We start from the raw sequence: 25,842 nt of genomic DNA on the forward strand, positions 1-25,842 counted from the left end.
CCAATAAGAATGGGCCATACAAGCCTATGACAGGTGCAGAAATCTCATTGAGAACTACAGAAATTGCTTGTTGCAGTGATTGCCTCTAAAGGGTTGTGCAACAGAATATAAGGGTTAGGGTCCCATTATTTTTGCCCCTGCCATTTTTATTTATTATTTTAAATATTCTGTTGAATCAGAAAGGAAAAAAAAAAAAGTTAGATTCCTATTGTCAGTTCAAATTATTTCAGAAAAATTGTGTGTCCATTTTTTGGGTACCAACAAATTTGTTCTACATCTATACATTACCTAAGGAGGTGTAGCCGCCCTAACAAAGTTCTGTTTAGATTTCTTGTTACTTCCGTGTCTTTGCAATCAATATCACTTGCGTTTTCCCCTATTGACAGCCCATGTAGAGCAGCAGGTAAATGTCCGAGCCCCTCACACGCATTACATTTTCAGGCCAGCATTTCTCTGGATCCCAGAATAGTGCTTCTATTACCACTATGCATCATGCAGCTCAAAGATGAACTCCAGGTTATGCAGATATTGGCTAAATACAAGAATCATGTGTATTCTTACTTGAATCTTGGCGAGCATTGTGTATTCCTTCCAGATCTGTGCTGTAATCCAGTGTGAAACTTTGTCTTTGTGCAGGAGCTTCCTGTAATAAAGACCAGTCACTGCTGCTCTCTGCTTGTGCAGCATGACTGGTCTTGTATCTGCCCCTTCTGTAGTATTCTGCAGCAGTCTGTAGTGGGTGGGGCCTGCTGGGTTCCTCCCACAGCTCTGCTCATGGCAGAATCTATGTACACGACAGTGATGATGTCACTGCTTCTATTATATGGCATTCAGTACACAAAAGTAGATTTATATTCTTTGTGGCTATTGAGGAGTATATTTTAATAATATTTTTGAGGTTTAGAGTTCAGCTGTAAGAGTAATCAATTTTTAAAAATAAATTTAAGCTAGTAAAAATTAAGAAATGACAAGATATTTTTTTTCTGGAAAAATATTACCACATCTGCAATAAATTGCATTTTCTAGATGGCTTTAGCCTTAGGGCCTATAGGAAAACGTGTACTGAAGATACAATACAACAAATGTATAATTTGGGGCGAGGTTAAGTCAGTCCTTCCCAGGCCTAAAATGTGAATTATATAATGTGTGCAAAAAAAAATATGTCTGGACAGCTAAAGGATTAAGTGTTAATTTGAACAATTCTGAATTTCCTGATGTTCAGACAACTAGCATTTTTAGAAGGGGATCAATAACAGCCTGCATATATCTTTCAGTACAGGTTTCCTTTAGGGCTTGTTCACACCAAGCGCGGAGCAGATCCAGAGCAGAGCAGGTGCAGACCGGATCAAAACTGCGTCCAATGTATTCCAATGGTATTTTGAGCTCCAGTTCACATCGCAGCGTGCAGATCCAGAGCAGGTGAAAAAACTGCGGCAAGCCCTATTTTACCTGCTCTGGATCTGCTCTGGAACGCATCAAAACGCAAAAACGCATGCAGGAGCCTGAAAGCCCATGTTAAACTTAAAGAAAAAAAAAAAACGGCCCGGAACACATCAAAAACGAGGCACAACCCACTGCACTGTGTGTGCAGAAACCTGACCGGATCTGCTCTGCATTTGGTGTGAACAAGGCCTTAAAGTATAATAAAGCTTCCACAAACTTGGGAAAATGTAAACAGTGCATACAGTGAAAAAACCATGAGCAGTGGTAAACTGCAGTTAAACCTATTTTAAAACAATTAAAAACACAGTGCTATAGGATGCTGCATTTATATTTAAATATTGACTAGTTGTGGAAGAGTGATACTTGTGAGCAGGACATGGACTTTTTTGCAAATTAATTATTTTTGCAGGCTGAAGTGACAAGTAAAAATGCAGAAATTCCACTCATCCTTTAAAAGTAGAGCAGATGTACGGATAACAGATTCTGGCTTCCTGGCTTTGAGATCAACTAATTTGAATATCAGCAGCCTTCCCAGCTTCAGAAACTGAGAGAACATTTTTATTGGACTATACTGTATGTACAGCTTTACATTTAGAAGCTACATAAATTGTTTAGACATTTAAAGCAGACAAAAAAACATTACAAGGCTCTATGATTGTGTTCCTGTCAAAATTAAAAGCAACATGTACTCTAAAGGCTTAAAGTGACATTAAACTCTGATTTTGTTTAACATAAACCAATATTGTAACGTGTATCTTACTGTAATCCATGGCTGTTTCCCTTCCCTTTGCTGCTCTTCCTTTTAAATCCTCATGCCTTCTCATGCTTGGGGAGAACTTCCCTTTGCAGCTGAGTGCCCACGCCTGTAGTGCTGGCTCAGGTTGCAAAATTACACACAGACAGCATGTAGCCATTCCAGAGACAAAACAGAAGTTCTGCCCAGCATGAGAACAGATACAGATTTAAAAGGAAGAGCAGCAAAGAGAAGGGAAACAACCATGGATTACAGTAAGGCGCACATTACAGTATTGTTTTATGTTAGAAAATCTGAGGGTTTAATGTCACTTTAAATTGTCAAATCTGTTGAAAGACACCTTTTGCTTACAGACCTCAATAGCTCAATTTGAAATTTACACACAGAAGTTGAAGACTCATCCCTTATCGGAGTAATACAAAATTGTATACAGACAAATGGAGCCTCTGTTGCACTGTCCCATTAGTTAACACATAAAATAAAACCATTATAAAATGTACCTTACAAAATCTGCACCTTTGATCATTAGGAGCAGTCTAGGCAGCTCAAGGTCTGTTTGAGTAGAGCAATCAGATAATTATATTACAATTTGCTGCAGAAGGTAGAATGCATTCTCATAACTGACTGGGACTGTTGTAACACTGTACCTTTCTGCCAGATTAGTAGGGCTGGCTGTGGTGCACAATGTGTTCTCTTTGGGAAGTAATATCTGAAAGTCTTGCACATTACTAAACATGTGTAAACTTCAAGGAAAAAGTGTTAAACAAGACCTCTGGACAAAGAAAAAAAAAACCTTACCCTTGCAGTGGGGCTACCCGCACAATGCAAGGGATAAGTGGTTGTTTGCACTTACCTCACTCTCCCTCCTTATGGTGGAATGTCCCTTGGCTCCCTTACGTCTAATGCAGGTCAATGCGGTCTATTGGGTGGCCAGTGCAGGCTCTCACCAGGGTCCCTGACAGGCCACGAACAGGTAACGGACCCCTGCCCTACACAAAATGAGCACTTACCTATGGAGCGGGGCTACCCTCACACTGCAAGGGTTACGTTTTGTTTACAAAAGTTCTTTAATGTAGCAAGCGTTCAGACATGTACTAAGCTCATGAAGAGAGGCTGTTGTTAGTGGCCTCAAAGATATCTTAAAACCTCATGTGACTGTGTACTACTAGTTGGGGGATCTCTGCACGATAATAAGGAAACATTTGCATTTACCTTCATTGCTAGCGTTCCAATTTCAGATCCCAGCACAGCCTGGAAGGGCACACTAGATTTCCCTATCACAGATACCGAACTAGCTTTATCCGAAAGAAAAGCTGCAACTTCCATGCCTAGAGAAGCGGAGAGAGGAATTGTTGGATCATATGAAACTTGCAAATGCAACCCTGCAGATTATTATTCAAATAACTATACTCAATAAATGAAACGTTATGAGTTTTTCTTGGCAGAGACATATTAGGGGGAAACGTTTTTATTTGACCTAGTTAGTAGACAGCAGCATGCTCATGCATTCTTTCTGAACAACAAGTTTCCTTTATTTATTTTTTTAGAACATGCTACAATTTATTTGAATAAAATCTACCATCTGAAGCAACAGTTTCCAGTGTAAAGAACACAGCAATGTGGTGTCATTTCCTACTTACTACCTGCACATCTGCAGATTAGAGCACCAGGAAACAAGCAAGATAATGCTATAAAGATTCCACATGCAAAGCCCTGCATTTCACAGTTTTATCAAAAGCCTAAGTACAGTGCTGGCCGCCTGCTCACTGGGTTCAATTATACACAGAAAATAAGAGGTCCATCCTAGTTTCCTGATTACAACCAGATACAGATGATTTTTAAGGTAACTTTATGCTGAGAGAAAAGGCATGCTGCTATTGCTGACCTATCCTTCTGAAAATATTAACTGCCTGACTGGTATGGCGATCAGATGGCTTCCGTACTTTAGGTCACTGACCCAGAACAAAGATGTAGATCAGATCATCACATTCTACTGGAGGCATTATTATTGTTATTATATAGGATTTTTATAGCGCCAACAGTTTGTGCAGCGCTTTACAATATAAGGAAGACGTTACAATCACAATACGATTCAAGACAAGATAGTGAGGGCCATGCTTGTTTCAGTGCTTTCTGAGTCAATAAATCAAAGAGTCAGCATAACAGCCAGGAAACTAGCATTTGCAGAAGATGGTCACCAAAGACAGGTTCCTTTCAGTACACGTTTCCATTAGAAGAGAAGGTACCAAAAGTGAAGATGTTCTATAAAATAAAAAGCCTGCACTGGAGGTTACCACAGCTCTCCTAGAAATACCTGTTCCCTGGCTGTCATTCTGGTCCAATGGCATCAGAGCTGCGTCAATGACTGACAACATATGCAGATTATGAGTTCATACTTTCCTTTGAATGTTTTGATCTGTGTGTAATCTGGGTCAGCATATTCCCTTCACATACCATACCAGAGTCAACCTTAAAGTGACACTAAACTCAGGAGTTATGTAAATGATGAGCGCACTGAAAAGGATAAGAAGGTTCAAAAGAAATAAAAAGGGGTATATAAACAGGGGACAGTTTTATTGATAATGTCTTGATTTCGGTGTGCAGCCCTCTTACACAGATGGAGGTGACCTGTGGCTGTAAATTGGAGAAAGAAAAAAGGACAGCGCCACAACCTAGTGCGTTAAATTTTGTTTAATGGCCACCTTAAGAGGATGGCTGCAGCTGAGCAGCGCTGGAATCAGGCTACGAACGCAGCAGCTTGAGACAACGGTCATGCAGGTAAGATGTGGGTGAGAGAAGGTATCGCGCTGGCAACACGTTTCAAGGCACAGAGCCTCTTTGTCAAGCTGGCCTCATTTAGCTGTAGATCCTCAAATCATCTCAAAATTCCTGCCGATACCGTAATTCCTTCTGGAGAGTGGCTACTTTTGTTCCCCATGGTCCCTGTGTTTGTTGTAAAGTAGCCACAGCTCCAAGCTCACTCCTGTGATGGATTACAATGTCATGTTTAGTTTACTCATTTGTATTGAGATTGTAGTCCATCACAGGAGTGAGCTTGGGGCAGTGGCTACTTTACAACACACAGGGACCATGGGGAACAAAAGTAACCACCATCCAGAAGGAAGGACAGTGTCAGCACTAATTGAGAGGATTTGAGGATCTACAGCCGAGTGATACACAAATAAGATACATTTTTGTTAATAGAGTACTTAAATTAATTAAGTGTCACTTTAATGAAGAGGGTGCTTTAGCATATGTTGCACATCTTCCTTCTTGTACAAAATTCAATTATAGCTTATTGCACCCATCATGCAGCATTTCATAACTGCGCAGGACTCAGAAAGAAAAACGTGACACCACTTCCAGTGTAAAGAATACACTGGAACGTGACCAACCAATAGAAGTCCACTCCTACTTACCATGACATCATAGTGAAATCATAACCATGGCAAAAGCACAAAAATGAACACAAACTTGTAAAAGACTTAACCGAAAAACCAGCTCTGGCTCAAAGATGCGTGCGCACACCGTGCGCAATCCCATGCCAACAGTTCCGGGCAAACATGCATTAGCACATAAGTGTGAGACGCTTACCAGCAAACCAGTTCAATGATGCACGTACACATGCATGCACAATTCCACGCTAATAGTTCCGGGCAAACACACATTGGCGCATAAACGTGCACACATTGGAACACAAGCATGCAAAAAACGTATGGGCCATCCACATTCGTTGGCGGGCACACTCATTCTATTTAAACTTATACGCAAGGAGCCAGTTGCGGAGTAGTCTTCAGCTTGTCCCGGTGTTCCTTGAACCTGATCCTGTATATCTGCTTCCTTGTGTATGAACCTGGCTCGTGGCTGCCAGTTCAAGCACCTTCATAGACATCATACGCCCTCAATCACCCGCACAGACTTCATTCAGATATTAGCACCAGCGTCTGTGCCACTCCATGTCCTTACATCCTGTCACCACCTGGAGAGGTGTGGGACGAGAGATGCATGGGCAGCCCCCTTGTCAACTCAGTCTCGAGCCAGGTACGTAACAAAACCTATACAGTACTAAATGATTGGTTGTAATATACTACACACACACTGTATAAAAACCTGTGGAGTGAGAAATGACAAGCGGGCACTTCTCAAAAATGTAGCATTGCAGTTCTGGGTGTGGTGGTGACATTTTCTTTTGTATTTCAGTGTCAGTCAGTGTCTCAAATTACTGATCTACTTGCTAGACTGAAAACTACCATTTTCAAAAAGGAGGTCAAGAATGGCAGCCTCCATATTTTTCTCTAGGTTTATATGGCAGCTTTAGGCTAGCCATGGTTGCTTTGTCAACAGATGCAACGGACTCAGCGATCGCTTGCTACCACTGAGACATGGAGACTGATTTACTGAAGGAGTTTAAAACCTTGACACAATAAATTGTGTGAATATTCACTTCAAGTATCCAGTTTGTTTATTTCATGTGCACTTAATTAGATCATTGAAGTGAATATTTACACATTTTTTCTGTGTGAACATCTCAAATCCTTTAGTAAATCAGCCTTAGTGTGTGCAATAATGGATAAAGACAAGACCTTTCTCATGTGCACTGCAAACTTACATATGCCAGGAGAAAAATCAACTCTAATCCTGGCAATATACTGATTGGAACAAGTACAGGCAGAATACTCATTACCAATTATATGGTTGCTTGCATCGGTGCCCAGTAGATCAGGGGTAGGCAACCTCGCCACTCCATCTGTACAAATCCCATCATGCCTCTGCCTCTCGGAATCATTCTTGGGGCTGCAAGTCTTGCAATGCCTCATGGGAGTTGTAGTTCCACAACAGCTGGAGTGCCAAGGTTGCCAACCACTGTAGTAGATTGTTTTACCCAGCGTTGCTCAGATTGCCTGTGATGATTTGGCTAGAAGTGCTAGCACTGTCAAGATTCAGATATTATACAAGGTTTATAAGCACCCCTGAAATAGCTCTGTCATTCTATTAGGCTCGCAAAAAAACTTCACTTACAATTCAAACTGTATACCGGAAACATCGGATCTTTTTATGTGCTGTATGTCTACAGATTTACATACATACCTATGAAAGAACTGCCCATGATCACCACCTTTTTGCCTGTGGCTTCTTCACTGATTGCTCTGGCATCTTCTGGAGTCCGCAAATAAAATACATTTTTCAGTGTAGAGCCAGTGCACTGAAGCTCTCTTGGTCTAAACAACATAAAATGTAGGAAAAAACGTGGTAAAAGTGGTAAAATCAACATAAATTTAGGCAAAATCACAGATCTAGACAAGTAGTAAAATAAATCAGTGAATGGCCAATACAATGTAGGAGATTATGCGGAATCCCTTTAATTTACTTTAAAGCGGAGATGTAGCCATTTAAAATGTGCCATGTGCAGGTAATTTACCCTTTACCTTCACTTTTTGTTCAAGGATTGGCCCTTGCCAAGTGGTCTGGCTGCAGAATGGTAATACGAACATTGGTCTGGGGAAGGATTTTGGAAAAGACACTGGCCGTGCTCTGCCCACCAACTCCATAATCTGCTGTAAATGTAATGTTGCTGTGGATAAGAGATGTTGGAAGGATTTGGAGGCTGCACCATTTTATCGCACAAGATCTTGAGCACACAGTGACCATATACATTACCCTGCTTAGGTTGTCAAAAAGGGAAAAACTTTAAAGTGATTTAAAATACAAAATCACAGGTTATAAATACATTTCCCATAACATAACATTAAAGACAAAGTTGGGGGGAGAGGGGGTCAAAAGATCAAAGGTGTACAGAACCTTTATGCCAGTGCTTGCTGCTCAACTCCTGAGGGGACCAGTTAGTGTTGGATCCAAACAAATGCACTTTATGCTATCCAAGTTTTATGACTCTTTGTAGAAGAACACACACCAGCAGAACATAAGCGGGTATCAGAAATATACAGAACCTTTTTGGGGTGTTGACAGATCAAAAAAGGTAATAGGAGTTTTAAAATGCCCACTTTTGGTCAGTATACTTCTCACACGGCCACTTGCCAGAACTGTAGCTTCTCGCCATATGGGTCTGTGCTGTGTAACCTCCCTCTCATGCTTCAGTGTTATGTGGATGAAGTTGCATTGTGCTCACAAAGAGGGTGGCACTAAAACCAAATGAATTCACTGGCCTACATTATCAGTCACAGTGCCATCCAGGTGGATTTTTAAGATATTGTTTTCGCTAGCAGGGCCTCCAGGTACAAAATAAACTGCTGGATAGAGACTGTATCCCCTCAACAGGCAGGATTTGTTCTAGAGCCAGTTTAAATGCATTTTTTTTGTGTTTTGTGAACATTAACATTTGTTATGTTCTGGACCAGGAAACACATTTTGGAAATCACAAGTGAAACTCAACTCAAAAGTAAGGATTTGCTATGTTACGAAATGTTAATTGTGCCCTAAAAATCTACCTTTGATCTAGAATTTCTCCTGAAATATAGCAGTGCACCTCCAGTGCTTATAGCCACATATCTGTAGATCTGCAGCATGAGGCACTGTTTGTGGCTGCTAGTTCCAGGAGATTTGGTATGAGATTTGGCAATGCCACTCTTTGTTCTCCTTGCCGGAAGCTCTGACGCAAAGAAGCAAAACCCTGCCTCACCCCCACATAGACACACAATGCTGAACAAGGCATAGTAAGCCAGGAATAGAGGAAAGATCAGCTGCAAGGAGACCACAGGTGACTAGTCTGTTGTCCTCTGCCTACCTTTGTTCAGGTGCAGCTTCCAGTGTTAAGTCAGGCATATCCAAATTACTGAATGAGTATTTTACATTTACGATTTCCAGCCAACAGATGGAACTTTGTGCTCATTTACATATGTTCAACCTTAAAAAGGAGAATTATGAGGTGAGTGCTTTTCACTCAGCCTCATAATCCGAGCTGACCTGTGACAATGAGAATGTCACAGGTCGGCTCAGTAGATCGGGAAGTGAGCGAACACATACCGGCGTTCGCTCACCTCTCGATCCTGCCACTGCAGAGAGCCGTGACAGGGGAGGGACTGGATTCTCCCCTCCCCTGTCCGATCCTCCAGCGCTGACTGGCGGAACGGACGGGCACTCAGTGTACCGCGAGCTGCAGCTTGCGGTATACTGAGCTTTGGGTAACGGGAGGATGCTGATTTGTGTCCTCCCGTTACCCTTTGGAGAACTATGGGGAAAAGCCCTAACCCTACTAGTTCTCCTTTAATAGACCTACTGAGAAATGCCTGTTCATACAACAGAAGTAGAGTCAGAGGATTGACACCCAAACTCCTTGCACATCCACCAAGATATACTAAAAAGTCTGCCAGTCCCATATGCTTCTATTTAGGGACCTTTGGAGTGGTAAAGTCCTGGATAAGGTTAGAATGCCGGTGTCTGTCTGCCCAGTGGAATGACTAGGTCATGACTAGGTCAACAAGACCATTTTGCTTGTGTGCAATACTATGATCACAGTCACATTGACACTGCTGTGTCATATGCAAGCATATTATAATAAAAGATAATATTAACTGAACCAAGGAACAAAGGTGCGTGCCCATGTTTAAGTGGTCACCTGATGCGTTTGTGTATTTTACCTTTAAGAACTTTAGACAAGTGCTTCAAAATATACAGTATCAAATAAAGTCCAAGTGAGGAATTCTGCACTTGTGTGAAAATACAAGGAAAAAGGCAGAAGGTAACAAGTGGTAAAGGGAAATGAAGAGAACAGGGAGTAATAAGTAGAGACTGTGTGTAACAATCAATATTTCCACTCGATAAACATGTACAAACCTAGCTTGTTCTTTTTTTTATGTAACTCTCAATCCATTTTCTGTTTAAAAGAAAAGGCAATATAAAAATAAATAAAATTCCAGCCTGTCTGCATTTGGAATAAGATTCTATCACGATCATTTGTTTTCAATAACCATCCAAACCTACTCTTTCTGGGAAAGACAAAAGCCTCCAGCGAATATTTTCCCCATATAAAATGATAAGTCACAAACAATAAAACGCAAGATAAAGAAAATTTAAAAAAATTATATTTCAAAGCAACACAGATAGTCATATTTAATTTTTAACATCCTAAGCATAGCTCGTGTCCTACTTTGCTTTTGGTTACATAGATCCGAGTCTAAACATAACAATGCTTTCTCACTGGCTCTCCAGCAACTGGCTTTTGTTACATAACTACGCTTCTGCACTCCTCATGCGGTTTTAAAGTATTATTAAACTCAAACTTTTTTCAATAATGAATCCAGATCAAATATATATATATATATATATATACATACATACATATATACACACACACACACCTCTCTCTCCCCCAAGCATTGCTTTACATGTTTGCCCAAGCAATTACAGTCATCATGCTTCCAAGCAGCCGGCTCCAACTCTCAGCTGAGCTTCCATGAACTTCCTGTCTAGTATAAGATCACAAGGGGCAGAGCACTCTCCAGCAGCTGTCCATCTACTAGCTTGGACCAGGGAGGAAAGAGGAGGAGAAAGAGGAACAGAAGAGTGGTTGGTCTTGCTGTGTCTGTGGAGCCACTTCAAGGGAGAGGCACCTGTGACGTCAAGTGAAAAGACCAAGGGCAGCTTGGTCAATCAAGATCCAGACCAACTCTGAGGTGTACTCACAATTTCGCAGGCCATGGCAGGGTGCATGTAGAACGGAAGCAAAATGGAACTGCAGTTGCCGGCGACCTACACACAATAAGGCTACACAGCAGTCTCAAAAGGTATGGAAGGGGGGAGGGGGGGGGGACATTTAAAGCAGAATTCTAACCAATATCACTAGATCTCTTTTTCCGCTAATTATTGTGTGCGGTGTAATGTTATACGGTATATGACCCCCCATTACAGAGATAGAAACTATTATACTACTGCTGCACTGGCTTCCTAGTGGTGTCGCCTTAACAATATATGGATAATTCAGCTCACAGTAGAGCCCTGGTCATCACAGCCACGCCAGGAGTAGAGGGAGAATGGGGAGAGGGAGGGAGAAACCAGACATGGTAATGCCCTACCTTAACCCACAAGGGCCGTACCTCTTGATAACATACAAGCTCAACTAGGTGACTGGATATCTGATTGGACATCAGTTGGTAATGTTTTGAAACTGATGTTTTAGAATTTCTAGAAAATATAAATTGGAACAGGTTTATTTTGCAAATAAACCTTATCACGGGGTGTACACATGACACAGCATTTAAAAAATATGGGTTTTCTAAAGAGACTACAGAAGTAGTTTTTGTTTTCAGGCTGTGGAGGTGAGGGAGAGTCATTCCCCTTATACATTCAGGTGTGTGTGTAATCTAAGCTTCAGCCATTAAGGGTATGTAAACAAAAGGCTTTGTTTTTTTACTAAAGTAGTTAAGATTAACATGGTCAATGTGTGAAAAGCTCTACTCACTGGTATCAGAATAAAACATTCCCATATAAAATATTGCATATGTACCCAACTATAAAATAAAAACTGGATTTTTTAGTCCTGATCATAAGAAAAAAGTTATACAAAACTCTAAATTTTCCCTTTCCTGTGTTGTGAAGAACATGGAAGCTACCATTAATGGCCTCTGCTCCTGAAAATGCTGGTTGCCTGCTTCCCATGCTAATCCAATGTTTTCCATACCTTGATTTATTGACCTATAACAAGAATAAGCATCAGCCAGAGATGGCCAGGCAAGCAGCAATTCTAGAAGAAGTCTGCAACAGCAATTTTATGATTTCAAGCATATAAGAATAATTTGTAATCTAAATGCTTTCAGAGACCAACACTTTAATATGGGTTTTATTATTCCATACCATTATAAAATATTTCAATCAAATGAATATTTTTGCAAAATATGTCCATATAAAAAGACATGAGAAAATATATTTGAATTCATTTTTACCTGCTGCCAGTGGCAATTAGTAGTTGGCAGTACTGAAGGAATGATCCATCTCTAAATTTTAACCTGGCTTCATCTGTGTTGACTGCAACAACCTGCGTGGCAACAAAAATACTCATTTATGGAATTACATCTCGAAATGCAGTAGAATTTTATGGTTTATATCTCTTACTATGTGATCTGTGAGATACAGTTACTGTTTTAATTGCATTAAACAGGCAAATACAATACAGTTCCATCACATAAATGTTTTTTTTTTACATCTACCAAGAATTCTAGTACCGCCTGTATCCACAAGAGGGCAGTGATACTGCGTGTTAAAGGACTGCAGAAAAAGACATCAAGTAACAAGATTACAACCATGCAACATGTTAAAATGTCAAACAATGGAGGTACAAAAAACTGGCTTTCATTTTTTTAAGTCGCAGAATACTAGGGAGGTAGAAGAGGAAGTTTGGCAAGTAGGTATACATCTTAAAAATCCCTTAATAAAGCATTCATTTTTTTTATAAATGCCATTTTAAACCACCTTTTAGCTGCCCTCCCCATCAACCTTATCAAAAAAAGTTAAAATAAGTTAAAACTATGAAATTACAGATATCAGATGCTGACACACTACTGGCTCACTTCCGCAGCCTGCCCTGGGCCAGCATTCTCCACAACCCTCTGATAAGGCTGCAGGCGTTGGGCCTGGGGCATTACAAAGAGTTCATACAGATTAAAGAGAAAAAAAAAATCAGTGACAAGCATTCTGAGAACTCCGGGCAAAACAAAAAATCTTAACCCTTGCAGTGAGACTACTCCCGCACTGCAAGGATTAGGTACTTTTTTTTGCCTGGGGAGCTAAAAATAACATAAATATACTCATCCGAACCACAATCCCAGCTGGCTCCTAGACCAGTCCCTTCAGCCTGTCTCCATCTCCACTTCAGCAATTGAATGTCCCTTTGCGTCTTCATGTCCTATACACTGTATAGAACGTGATGACGCACAGGACCTTAGACCTGCTGGAGAGGAGGGAGAGAGAGAGGCTCCAGGGACCGGTCTAGGAACCAACGAGGATCACGGTTCAGGTGAGTATATCTGTTATTTTAGCTCCCCAAGCAAAATTAGTACTTAATCCTTGCAGTGTGGGGGAAGCCCCACTGCAAGGGTTAGGATTTTATTTGCCTGGAGTTCTTCTTTAAATTATGCATGGATATCAGCAGCCTCCTCAGTAGGGAAAGATTATCCTCACTGAAGACAATATATTGCATTAATAAGCTGGGTAGTTAGATGTCTATCAGGTGTATGCACTGCGCATCAACTACCTATAACACCAAGTGTGCTGAGCTAAAAGGTATTAAGCCTCAAAGTATGTATCAAGTGTATGCACTATGCAGCAATCACCATCAAGTGTGCTGAGCTAAAAAGGTATTAACCCTCAAGGTGCCCATACACCTGCCGATTATCGTACAATAATCGGCAGGTATATGGAAGGCGTGCGACCATTTCTACTGTACGGTCGCACGTCTTTTGTCTTCCGAGCACACTTGAAAACCTGCCGAAAATCGTATGATTTTCGGCGGTTAGTGGCGTGCTCGGAAGACAAATGCTGCACGGGCCGTTGTGTGCAAGGGTACACTGCCCGCTCAGCATTGCAGTCATCGGAAGCCCTCCCCTCGGCGGAGAGGACTTGCGATGATCGCAAGTACAATCTGTCCAAGATGGGCAGGTCGTACGAGATTTTAAATTACCTTACAAACAAACATCGCACAACGAAAGTCGTGCGATGGTTGTAAGGTGTATAGCCAGCTTTAGAGTATGCATCAGGTGTATGCACTATGCATCAATCACGTATACCATCAAGTGAATATATGCAATAAATGACATGTTAGCAAAATAATCTAAACAGTGTACAAAATAGTCCACAGATGAAAAAAGATATAAAATAAAATGAGTCGTTAAATGTCCACTACAAATGCAGACTCCTTAAAAGTGTTTACTTTATTGAGATATTAAACGTCTATTACTGAAATATGGAATATTAACAGAAAGATGCGATGTATCCCATACCCAGGTTGATTATTTGAAACACTCCCTACAATTCATCAATGTACACTCAATTATCAAATGTGCAAGCTGTAAAATCCATTCACACAATGACCATACATTTCAATATATGTGGTATGTGTATATATAAAATTTGAATTAGGGCTGTTACTGATTACAAATTTCCTGTTCGATTACATTGATTTTTTTTTAATCGATTAATTTCGATTAATTATAACGCACATACAGATCCAACTACTTTTAGCTGATCTGCTTGCATTGCAACTCTGCATTAGTCAGTGGTAAATGTGATATGCACTATAAAACATATACACTTTAAAATAAATTGAGGGGAATTTATCAAAACTGGAGCAGACAGAATCTGGAGCAGCTGTGCATGGCAACCAATCAGCATCACCTTTCATTTTCAAAGCTTAACTGAACAAACTGAAGAGAGAAGCTGATTGGTTGCCATAGGCAACTGCTCCAGATTTTTTCGCTCCAGTTTGGAATGTTTTTTTAAAATCGTTATGGCAGGCTTATGACGTCATATTGACATTAGGGGGTATTGTGGTGGGTTGTCTCTCTATCTGTATGTCTATATAATGGTGGGTTTTTTCATTCACGCATTGTTATCTTTGAGCCTGATGAAGGGGACCCTGCGCGGTCCCAAAAGCACTTGTTTGATTGACATTGTTCACTAATGGGCACTTTGCAGCTCTGATACAATACTTGGTGTGCTGGTGACATCTTCATTGACTGCTGCTGCTAACACCTTTCTGGGGACACACCCCCTTCTTCAGAGCAAGGTAGCCCAGCTAACCGTGTACTATTTAATACTTGTACGGCCAATCGCAGGGGGTATGGTAATTGGTTGGATCCAGAAGCGGCCACTCACAAATGAGCATTCTGTTGCCAATCATTACACCGCTGCCACATGGGGAAAGGAGATCTGCCCAGCTGATGCATTCATATTTGCTCCCCGTTTGTGTGACGCCTGCACCAGGGAACCAAGTGAGCCCTAAGCCGCTGACAACTCACAGCGTGAGGGCTCACAATCAGGTCCCTGTATGCAGACAGACACACACCACTGGCAAATGACACTGGAACACGCTCCTATCTGCTAGATCCGGCAGCCTCCAGTATATGTTATAGTATTCTGAGGCTCCGTCGGCTAACTAAGGGAAGAGGGGAGGAGTCCCGTGACCGTCACCGGACTCCTCCCCATTCCCTTCGTTAGCTGTCACGGACATAGACGTCACCGGACTCCTCCCCCTTCCCTTCGTTAGCAGACAGAGCAACTTGGGGAAGGGGGAGGAGTCCGGTGACGTCGATGTCCGTGACGTCACCGGATCTCCGACAGAAGACCCGGAAGCCGGCGGAGAGGTGAGTACCGATAAAAATAATTTTGATCGATCAACAAAATTTACGATTAATCGAGGGATTAAGCGTTAATTTCCGCAGCCCTAATTTGAATATACGGTATATGGTGATCATAAGACTACTTCTATTTCCACCAGGTTATCTAGAGCAATTTCAGATAACAAGATAAAAAAATAATTAAATCAGTAAAAGATAAAAAGAAAAACAGCTTTTTTCCGCAATATTTAGCTTCAATCCAGAGATTTCCGCCGCATTTTATTTTCCTGCCAGTAGATGTTTTCAGTCCGATTTCCAGCATCATTCTAACCCTCTTTCCCTGAGACCAGGTTTCCCTGGACCCATAACAGCCTTTAAATCGACAGTAAAAGAAGAGGCAGCACAGTAATCAACTCATCTCTCTGTCACTCAGTTCTCCCTTTCAATCAGCATCCTTCTTGTCAGCGCATCAACTAATTGGCTCCTTGTACTGCTTCTTCCACTCACACTCCAGTGTGAGCAATACAGGGACTACAATAGTCTATTACCAGGTCAAATTTCAGGCATTTACACCGCTTGTATTTTAAAAATCATGCATTAATGATCACAGGGCTGCATGCATTTGTGTATTTTTATATCTGCCTAGAGTTCAGCTTCAATTCGATATGATTATATCCCAATCATATAACTGTGTGCACTAAATTTCCGAACATAATTGACATATCGGAACACACTTTGGCCCAAAAACACAAATAAAAGTTATCTGGCCAGAAAATTACAGCTTCAAGTGAACCAGTTATATCCCCAAATAAAGTAAGTTTCCATACTCTAAGTTAAGATGGCGTGGCATGGGTGGCTCAAAAGCGCAGTCAAGGTGCCCATACACTGCACGACTATCGTACGAGAATCGTGGGAAATCCAGCGATCGTACGATAATCGCAAAGTGTATGGAAGGCGTGCGACCGTTTCTACTGTACGGTCGCACGTCTTCCGTCGAACAAGCAGACTGGAAAACCCGCCGGAATCGTACGATTCTCGGCGAGTTAGTGGCTCGCTTGTTCGACAACTGCCGAACGGGCCGGTGTGCGCAAGCGCACAATGCCTGTTTGCAGTCATCAGAAGCCTGCCCCTCATTGCAGTCAGTCATCGGAAGCCCGCCTCTCAGGGGGGCGGGCTTGCGATGATCGCAAGTACGATCTGCCTGTCCAAGATGGGCAGATCGTACGTTTTTTTAATTACTTTACAACCCTCGCAAGACAAAAGTCGTGCGAGGGTTGTAAAGTGTATGGCCACCTTAAGAGCAAAGTCAAGAATTTCAGAGTATACCCCCAGGTTTAGCGAGCTCCCTGGGTGCACACATATCAAAAGCAGACACCTTTTTCTGTTTGCTTTCCTAAACAATTAGATTTTTATAGAAGAGACGAATAACAGCAAACCCACAAATGAGCACAATGCCAAAAAAAAACATTTTCTAGTTAACCTGGCTTGTTTTGGGCTGGTCCTTTCAGCCTCCTCTGCAGTGGTCGAAGGTCCCGTAAATCATCAATGTCTATACATAGTGCTTAGATGTGAGGATGCTGAGGAAGATTCCAATGCTGCACGGAGGGGGAGACAGGCTGGAGGGAGAGTTGTGACAGCTGGCCGGCTTGGAGCTTCAGGTGAGTATAACTGTATTTTAGCACCTAGACAAAAATGAGGACCTAACCCTTCCAGTGCGGGGGTAGCCCCACTACAAGAGTTAAGAAAAAGGTTTTCCTGGAGTTCTTCTTTAAAATGTGACAATAGGAAAAAATGAGGCGAATCATGTGTAGCACAATTGAGCTCAATTTGCATAAAAAGGGAGTCCATCCGAGTTTCTCGTGTCCTCTCTTCATTTTTTAACAGGGAAATTAGATGGGAAACATGAGAACTGGGAACATGAGTACCAAAATCCTATTTTCTCTCCCGTTCATTGAAGGACACAGGGAACAGATCGGAGATCCTGTACTGTAGGGACGTCACAGAGCAGTACCAAAAAAGAGGGGTGGGCCAACAGAAACAACAAACCCAACTTAAAACAAAAATATCCCCTCAAACAGCCGCCTGCAACACTTTGCGCCCCAAACCAGCAACGGAGCGGGCCTGCATGCGATCGTCGGTCGTCCCGGGGAGACTCCAAGGATCCGGGACATCCAGCCTGTCGCCCGGACAACACTTGCTAGAAGATTCCACTGAAAAAGATCAGGAAGAAGCAGGTAAGAATACCCGAAAAAAATTCTTAGCTCCTTACTCCTGACGCTAGGCAAAAAACTGGAGACTTGTCAGCAGGTGGGGGGTTTTGGCCACCAGCAGGGGCCGCCCCTAGGATGTGATTGGTCTTTAGTTTTGTGCCTAGCGTCCTTCTCCTGCAGGTGGCGATATTACCCTACAGTACAGGATCTCCGATCTGTTCCCTGTGTCCTTCAATGAACGGGAGAGAAAGGGGAGGGGTGCGGGGAGGTAAGAGGAATCATAAGCAGCAGGTGATTAGCACTTAAGGGACTCTAGAGATCCAGGTGTCTATGGAAGGGCTGTGTGTGGCTCTCCATATAGAACTGGGATACAGACCAGACTTGATCTGTGTTAATTAGGTTGACTGGGGAGCTGCTATTCATTTAATTAGTTTAGCGCTGCTATAGGTCCACTTTAAGGCGGATGTCAGATGTGCAAGTCTACTGCTAGAGACAAACTGCCAGAATCGCTGCTTATCTGCCCATATGGAATTTCTCCTTTTGTAGCCAGGTGCAGCGAGATGTCACTCTGTCGTTAGCCCAAACACTGCTAAATCTCAATTGCCAGCAATAGGAACGACATCTTGCTGACTCAGCTACAGGGAGAGAGTTTCCATAGGGACAAACAGGTCGCATATTAGTGATCCTGCAACTGGCGATTTCGGCAATTTACCAGCGCCAGAATCGCTAGCGACAGAGTCTCCTGTCTGACATCCACCTAATCTGTCATATAAGGATATACCACTTCTAGCAAAATACAAGGATTACCTCTTTTTCCATCCACACTTCTATATCATATTGAGAATAAAACTCTTTGGGTCGTAGGTAGATATCTTCAGCCTTTGCATTCATTGCCTGTAGAGAAATTAATAACTATAATGAATTACCATTCTTTAAGTCATAATGGATGATAACAGAAATACAAAATCTGTATGCAGCTACACAACCAGGGCACAACTTCAAACATCTTGAAAGGGAATCAAAACCTCTCCTTGTTTACTGTATACAGTATTCAATTTACCAAGAATGGGTGGCACAGATAAAACGACTGCTTCAGATAACACAAAACATATAATGTTCCAAACACAACTGTTCAGCAAAATAAACTAGGGCTGTTACAGATTAAAATTTTCGTGTTCGATGAATCGAATTTTCTTTTAAAATAGATTAATTTCGATTATAACGCACATACAGATCCAACTACATTGGCCTATACACATACAGCACAGCAATTAAGTAATAAAATTAACTAGGATCACACTAATCCAGCACGTTATTAATCTCGCGTGCCCCACTCAATATGGCCGCCGCTTGAGTGGGGCAACTCGGAATAATAACGTGCTAGATTAGTGTGATCCTAGTTAATTTTATTACTTAATTGCTGTGCTGTATGTGTATAGGCCAATGCCTTCGCTGGCGCTCGTGCAGAACAAGTTTCTTGGGCAAACCTCTTAGTTGTTGTAACGAAACCGGAAGTCAGGCGGTCACAGAACTCGATAAGTGTCGACAGATCACCGGCCCAAGTGGCTCCGTCGGCTAACAAAGGAAGGGGGAGGAGTCTGGTGACGTCACGGACATAGACGTCACCGGACTCCTCCCCCCTTCCCTTCGTTAGCCGACGGAGCCACTTGGGGAAGGAGTCTGGTGACGTCCATGTCTGTGACGTCACCGGATCTCCGACGGGACTCCCGGAAGCCAGCAGAGAGGTGAGTGATTTTATTATTGAACAAAATAATTTTAATCCGGTCAAAAATTTTAACGATTAATCGGGTAATTAATCGTTAATTTCCGCAGCCCTAAAATAAACCAATAAGGAGGCAAGGGCAGGGAAAGATGGGGCCTGTGGGCCCACAACCTATGGTGACCATACACCTCTCTGCCAAGATTACCTCTTTTTACACCAAACATATCCCTAGTCAAAATCTGGCTTACAATACTGTGATTATGTGTAAATAGGCTTTAGAGAGATGACTAGGAGCATGAGTACCTCCTAGTGTTGTCCCTCTCTTTGGCAGTCTCTGCAAGAGATGAGAGGTTGATATCAAGATTTGGGAATGTACGCTACTTTATAGATATGTTAAAATACATTACTTTGTTAACAAATAAACAACTGCATGGCAGTTCTTGTTTTCCACACACTACTTCTGGCAAATCGATATGCAGCCAGATAAAAGGAAAAATTATGTTCTGTTGTACTGCATTACCACACACATGTTAATGTATCTACTCAGTGGAACAGGCTGCCTAGTGCACCAAAACAAGAGCACTGTAATTGAAGGCAAAGGGTTACCTTGTGTTGTGGTGTGCTGCAAAGCACATCCATTGGCAAGGTGCATTGGGTGCCATTCAGAATAAAAGACATCACACTGCACCAATGCGTGTAATGAGACGGTGTAAATGGGCCCTAATGGGACATATTTATTCATAAATCAGAGCTATTTCGATCAGGCCTGTCTCTTGTACAATGCAGCAGTCTGCTGTTACTCGGTATCTGTCAATCTCTTGTAACATGGCAACAGTAAAAGTGATTTCATGTATAAACCCTCAGGTTGGGTTGCTGGATCAAGCATGCGGAAAACACATCTATCCGACTGAACAGCAACTATCAGATACAGGCTGGGTGTGGGTCTACAGGTATAGTTCTATGCATGTAAAAGCATGTTTGATTCATAAGGCCCACTGAATTTTAGGCGTCAATCCTCCTTTCACAACACTTCAATGCAGATTATTTTGATGCACATGTTATAAAGCAAAAATCCATGCATGTGTTAAATAATGTCATGGTAATAACTTCAGTGGCAATTTTTATTACGATTCAATTTTTAAAGTTGAAAATGTATGCATATGTACATGCAGAGTTGTGTTCATTTGTTTCTTTGCTTCCATGCATTGTAATACTGCAATAACATCAGGACTGGCAGTTTGAGTGGCCCAAATAAATAAACGTTGTTAATGAAGAGTTTTCACATTATTTTCAGGTCATTAAGCTTAAAAGAAAAGTACATGTGGTACCCATAGCAGCTAATGAAATACATTTTTTTTAGTAGACAAAATGTACTGCTGGAATCTGATTGCAGACATCTCCACTTGTTTTTCTTAATTTATTTTTATGTGAGGATCACTGTGTATGGATGATGAACAGCAAAAAGTTTTCCAGCACACTCACCAGCCAACATGCAGAAAAACTTGTCTCACCGCCAAGGTTAAAAACAGAGGTTTAGATACACGTCTTCTGCAGAAAATGTGAAAGCCGCACTGCCGCGCCAAGGCACCTCTATATAGTGCGGTCCTAACTCTAAACTATGAGAGTCTCCATCTTGGAGCACATGTAACAAAAGATCACATTGGGTGCAGGTTTGTCAGGAGGAAGCCCAACCTCCTTAAAAAGGCACAGGGATGCACAAGGGACCCCGCACATCACAACGGCAGCTGAGACCCCCCATGCGTCACTGCACCAAATCAGTCAAGCAAAACAAATGGCAAACGCAGTCATCAATTCATTACCAGCTTTACACCTTGCTGGAAAGCTGGTAACGAATTGATGACTGCGTTTGCCATTTGTTTTGCTTGGATGATGAACAAGACGCATCTGCCTTGATGGTGCCATTGTACTATTACTTATAAGGCTACATCTTCTTGAAAAGAATGGTCAGTTCTGATGAAAGATCTAAATTGTTTTGTGGGGATAAAATAAATATGTAGGTTGCCCTGTTTTTAAATTATCACCCTTCTTTTTACTCTTTTGTTCACCTGATAGACAAACTGTATTTAATGGCTGCTGTAAAACAACATGAATAAGACAGCCCTGGATTGCATTAAGCCAAAAATCACACTGGCAATACAGGTGAGAGGTAAAGTATGAGTAAACAAAAAATAGACTGATAGCACCAAAATGTTTTTCCTCTCTCCCCATACAACTCAGGCAGCCATAATGGCTTTGCCAAAAAGTGAGGCCTTACTGTAACAGGGTGCCCCACATCTATTTAGAAATAAGGCTGCCGTCCCCAAATATATACACAATGTACTGTATATCTAGTCTAAAAACAAAACAAATGCATCTATTCTGCTATAAACCTTTTTGAATAATGCCAACATAATTATTACTGTCCGTACTGTATGGGCAGGTTTCGTTATCAGTTTTATGCTAGATTTGAACACTGTCTGTCCTAACAAAGGGTTAAAGAGCATTTTATATTAAGAAGGATCTCAGAGTGCTCCTAGTCTTGAGGACAGTAAGAGTCTGCGGTTACTGAAATTGAGAGAGAAGCTTGCAAAGTCCTGCTACATAGAGACATCTAAAACAAATATTTTAAACAAATATATTTTTAGATCCACTGTGTGAATTGGAACATATGAGCATATAATGGGGTTTTCTCAATTTTGACTGCAAAAGTGAAAATACACCTTAATATCACATAGGGGAAGCTACCGTAGGTAGAATGTTTAAGCAAGTAAAAGCACTTAAAATGGAAGCATCAGTTTTTAAAATAATTTTCAATATTTTTTTTTCAAGTTGTGCTATTGGAATCTGAAACATACAGGGGGGAATTTATAAAAACTGGAGCAGACAAAATCTGGAGCAGTTGCCAATGGCAACCAGTCTGTTTAGTTAAGATTTAAAAATGAAACAGAAAAGCTGATTGGTTTGTATACAGCTGCTCCAAATGTTGTCTGCTCCAGTTTAGATAAATTCCCTTCATAGTATAACAAATATAAAACAATTTTTTGATTTGTTGTTTTTTTCCCCAGCCTAATCTGTCATTGCTGCTGAGGAGGTAGTCTGCAGGTGGCATTGGTGAAAAAAGGGTTTAATTCCACTTGTGCAGCCAAATTAGGATAACATTTTATATTCCTGCAATGCACACAAGGTGATCCAACACTAAATAAAAATCAGTTAAAATAGTAATGTTGTATAGCCACAGGTGAAGGAAGGATGCTCACTCAGACTCTGTGGTGGATAAGCTTCATAGGAAACGCATGCCTATGATAGCACCTTAAATACACGTCTAGAGAAGATTATACTGCTTAGGAGGAGGGGCAAGGTGGATGTAGTTGGCACGATCGCACTTGCATTCCAACAATAGGATGTGCTCCACATACTGGATCCTCAATTCTATCCACAGAGCAGACCTCCAGCCCTACTCACAGCATGCATCCGCCCTGATGGAGATGCAGGCAGGGATCACTAATCTCTACCTCTGATTTTTGTCTTATGCAAGGCTTCCACTAGTAAGACTTTGAATCTTATTTGGTTTTATAATAAAAGGAGACTTGCTACAGTATGCCAGTGCGCTCCCTCCTTTATGTTTTGTAAACTGAAACAGAGTGTGGTAATACATAACTGTGCACATACAGTACATGACACAAATACATTAAATAAAGAAAAAGTAGACCAGTATCATGGCACAGTGACAGACACACATTTGTAGCTGCCCAACCGTTAAAGCAATACTGACCTTGCTAAGTTTTGGTCTGTCATAGGGTAAGTGCTTTTCTCTTGTCACCATGACAATTTTCCCAGTGTAACCTTCTTGACGCAGGGTTTCTGCACACACCAGGGCAGCAGGGCCTATAATAGCAGCAAAATAAGTGTAGTAAATAATATTTCAAGAAGCAAAATATAAGGATCTCATGTACACAGTGTCGAATATTCAACAGCCATATTCAAAGGAAACTTAGTAGAAACACAATCTTCGACACTTAAAAGACTTCCCAGGTGTCTCCATTAAAAGACTTCCCATCACGTTCTGTTCCATTGACAGTGGCTACCCGGAACGAGCGGCAGTGAATCTCCCAAGTGGGAAGATAGCCCTAAAAACCTGGATAGGAGGTTCTAACAATTCCATCCTCTTTTCAAAATAGAAATAAAATTGGCTTGAAGTCCATCTAAAAGATAAATTGAAGATTCAAATTCTTTATGCTGCATTATCAAATGTTTATAGAAGTAGAGTGTTGTTGTTTCAATAAATCAGGAGAATAAAAATGGTGGTTACACAAAATATTGATACTTTGGACATTTTCTCTTAGGGTTGTACTCACTTTTGTTGCCAGCGGTTTAGACATTAATGGCTGTTTTCTGAGTTATGTTGAGGGGGACAGCAACTGTACACTGATATACAAGTTGTACACTCACTACTTTACAAAGTGTAATTTCTTCTGTCGCATGAAATTATATAATAAAATGTTTACAAATATTTGAGGGGTGTATTCCTGTGAGATGCTGTGTGTGTGTAATATATATATTATTTTTTTCCAGCACTGCCTTAACCCTCTTGGGCATGGAGTTCACCAGAGCTTCACAGGTTGACATTAATGGCTGTGTGTGGAGTTATTTTGAGGGGACAGCAAATGTACACTGATATACAAGCTGTACACTCACTACTATGCAACCCACAAATTATGTAAATGTGTGCAAACACCAATGTTATCCCTCGATTACTCTGTCTTACAAAGAGCAGACACATGAAGTGAGATGTGCAGGATCTAAAAACCTACAAAAGTATTAGGTTGTGCATACTTGGAGCTTCTTTTTTCAAACTGTGAATTGCAGGTGTACTACAGACCCCATTACAAAAGCCAAGAGCACACCCCCCCCCCTTCCCGCCACCTCCGACGCAAAGGAAGCTGGCAGATGGCAGAGGGAGTAAATGTTAGAACAAATGACATTTTGTATAATACCGGAATCTTGTTCAAAAGCAACAAAAATAGAAATTAAGAAAGCTGCTGTCTGAGAATGGCTTTGTTCCAGCTTTGGGCTTCATTCCAGCAATCGGCCAATGTTTTTGATACTTTGTTTTAGCTCTCAGACAGAGCATCCAACAACAGATTGAGGTAAATAGCTTTTAACATGTGTATTACTTGATTATGCGTTTTGCCCTGATGTCTCCATTAATGAAAATAATTTAAGGAACTAACTTATCAGGTCACCATAAATGGCATAAAAAATAATCCAAGAAAATATTATGTTTACCTGATCCAATGACTGCTACAGTACTTCTGTCACTGGCACTGTGCCGGGTCATTTCCTTTACTCTTTTAACATTCTCTAATGCCTGGATTTAAAGGAAAAGAGAAGGCTTCAGCTCATTACCCAATTATTATTATTCAGGATTTATATAGCGTCAATAGTTTGCGAATCACTTTACAATATAAAGGGAGACAATATAGTTACAATACAAATCAAGACAAGATAGTTAGGAGGGTCTTTCTTGTGAGAGACAAGTTCATGGAGAAAGTAACATTTCAGTTGTTAGGTAGGGATAGGCTTATGGTTTCTCTCAAGGAATGTGTGAGGGATCGCCAAAGTACAACATAGCTGGACAGGCTAGGGTAGGGAATTCCAGAGGATGGGAGAGGCTCTGAAGAAGTCGTGGAGGCCAGCATGCAAGGAGTTGACAAGAAAGCTAGAGAGCAGCAGCTCGGGATGGGGAGGGGGGAGTAAAAAGGATAGTTAGAGAGATATTTTGACACAAAGTTGGAGATGTAGCTGTGGGTAGAGTTGTAGATAGCTTTGTATGTTGATGTTAGTATTTTGAAATTGTATTTGTTGTGCAAGTGGAACCCAGTGGAGTGATTGGCAGAGAGGGGTTGCAGACATTGAATGGTTGGTAAGGTAGATAAGACGGTCAGCAGCATTCATAACAGACTGAAGGGGGGATAGCCAGTGTAGAGGCAAGACAATGAGGAGAGACTTGCAATAGTCGCGAAAGCACGACTAAATATTTCCTAACTTGCCTTTTTACTTGTAACAATATACACACTGCCATTCTCCACTGTAACCTGTGGAAGAAAGGAAAAGTGAAATTTACAAATGGGGAAGAAACCTCACAAAATAAACACAAAACAGAATAGGAATCATCATTTATATGGGCAGACTAACTTTCAACATAATTTTATACAAAAGAAAAAAAATGGCACTTCAGGAACATTATTTTTTAATAGTGATGATAATTTACACACTACTTTATTGTGGCCTAATGTTTACAAATGTGCCTCTAGTTAATGTTAGCTTACATCAATAACCTTTTCATGTATTTTTGTTTTTGGAAGTACACAAAAAAAAAAAAAAAAAAAAAAAAACAAAAAAATTGGGGGTTTTATTATTTTTTTTTTT

General features: G+C 41.1%; 1 protein-coding gene across 1 annotated transcript in view; it reads right to left on the reverse strand.

The window, feature by feature from the left end:
- Nucleotides 1–3,409: 3,409 nt before the first annotated feature.
- The window catches only part of LOC108801634 (apoptosis-inducing factor 3-like), a gene marked incomplete at its 3' end in the record, with an annotated part of 32,730 nt that continues 10,297 nt past the window's right edge, over nucleotides 3,410–25,842 (reverse strand). Inside the window, exons 4-10 of the mRNA XM_018573528.1 lie at nucleotides 25,464–25,508; nucleotides 24,700–24,781; nucleotides 23,186–23,298; nucleotides 18,498–18,584; nucleotides 12,094–12,185; nucleotides 7,286–7,416; nucleotides 3,410–3,525 (exon numbers count right to left, since the gene is read on the reverse strand). Of these exons, the coding sequence (XP_018429030.1) occupies nucleotides 3,410–3,525; nucleotides 7,286–7,416; nucleotides 12,094–12,185; nucleotides 18,498–18,584; nucleotides 23,186–23,298; nucleotides 24,700–24,781; nucleotides 25,464–25,508 (666 nt within the window). The remainder of the gene's footprint in view (nucleotides 3,526–7,285; nucleotides 7,417–12,093; nucleotides 12,186–18,497; nucleotides 18,585–23,185; nucleotides 23,299–24,699; nucleotides 24,782–25,463; nucleotides 25,509–25,842) is intronic.

This window comes from Nanorana parkeri, unplaced genomic scaffold (genome assembly GCF_000935625.1).
Source record: "Nanorana parkeri isolate BGI_ZX_2015 unplaced genomic scaffold, ASM93562v1 scaffold48, whole genome shotgun sequence".
Taxonomy (NCBI): Eukaryota; Metazoa; Chordata; class Amphibia; order Anura; family Dicroglossidae; genus Nanorana; species Nanorana parkeri.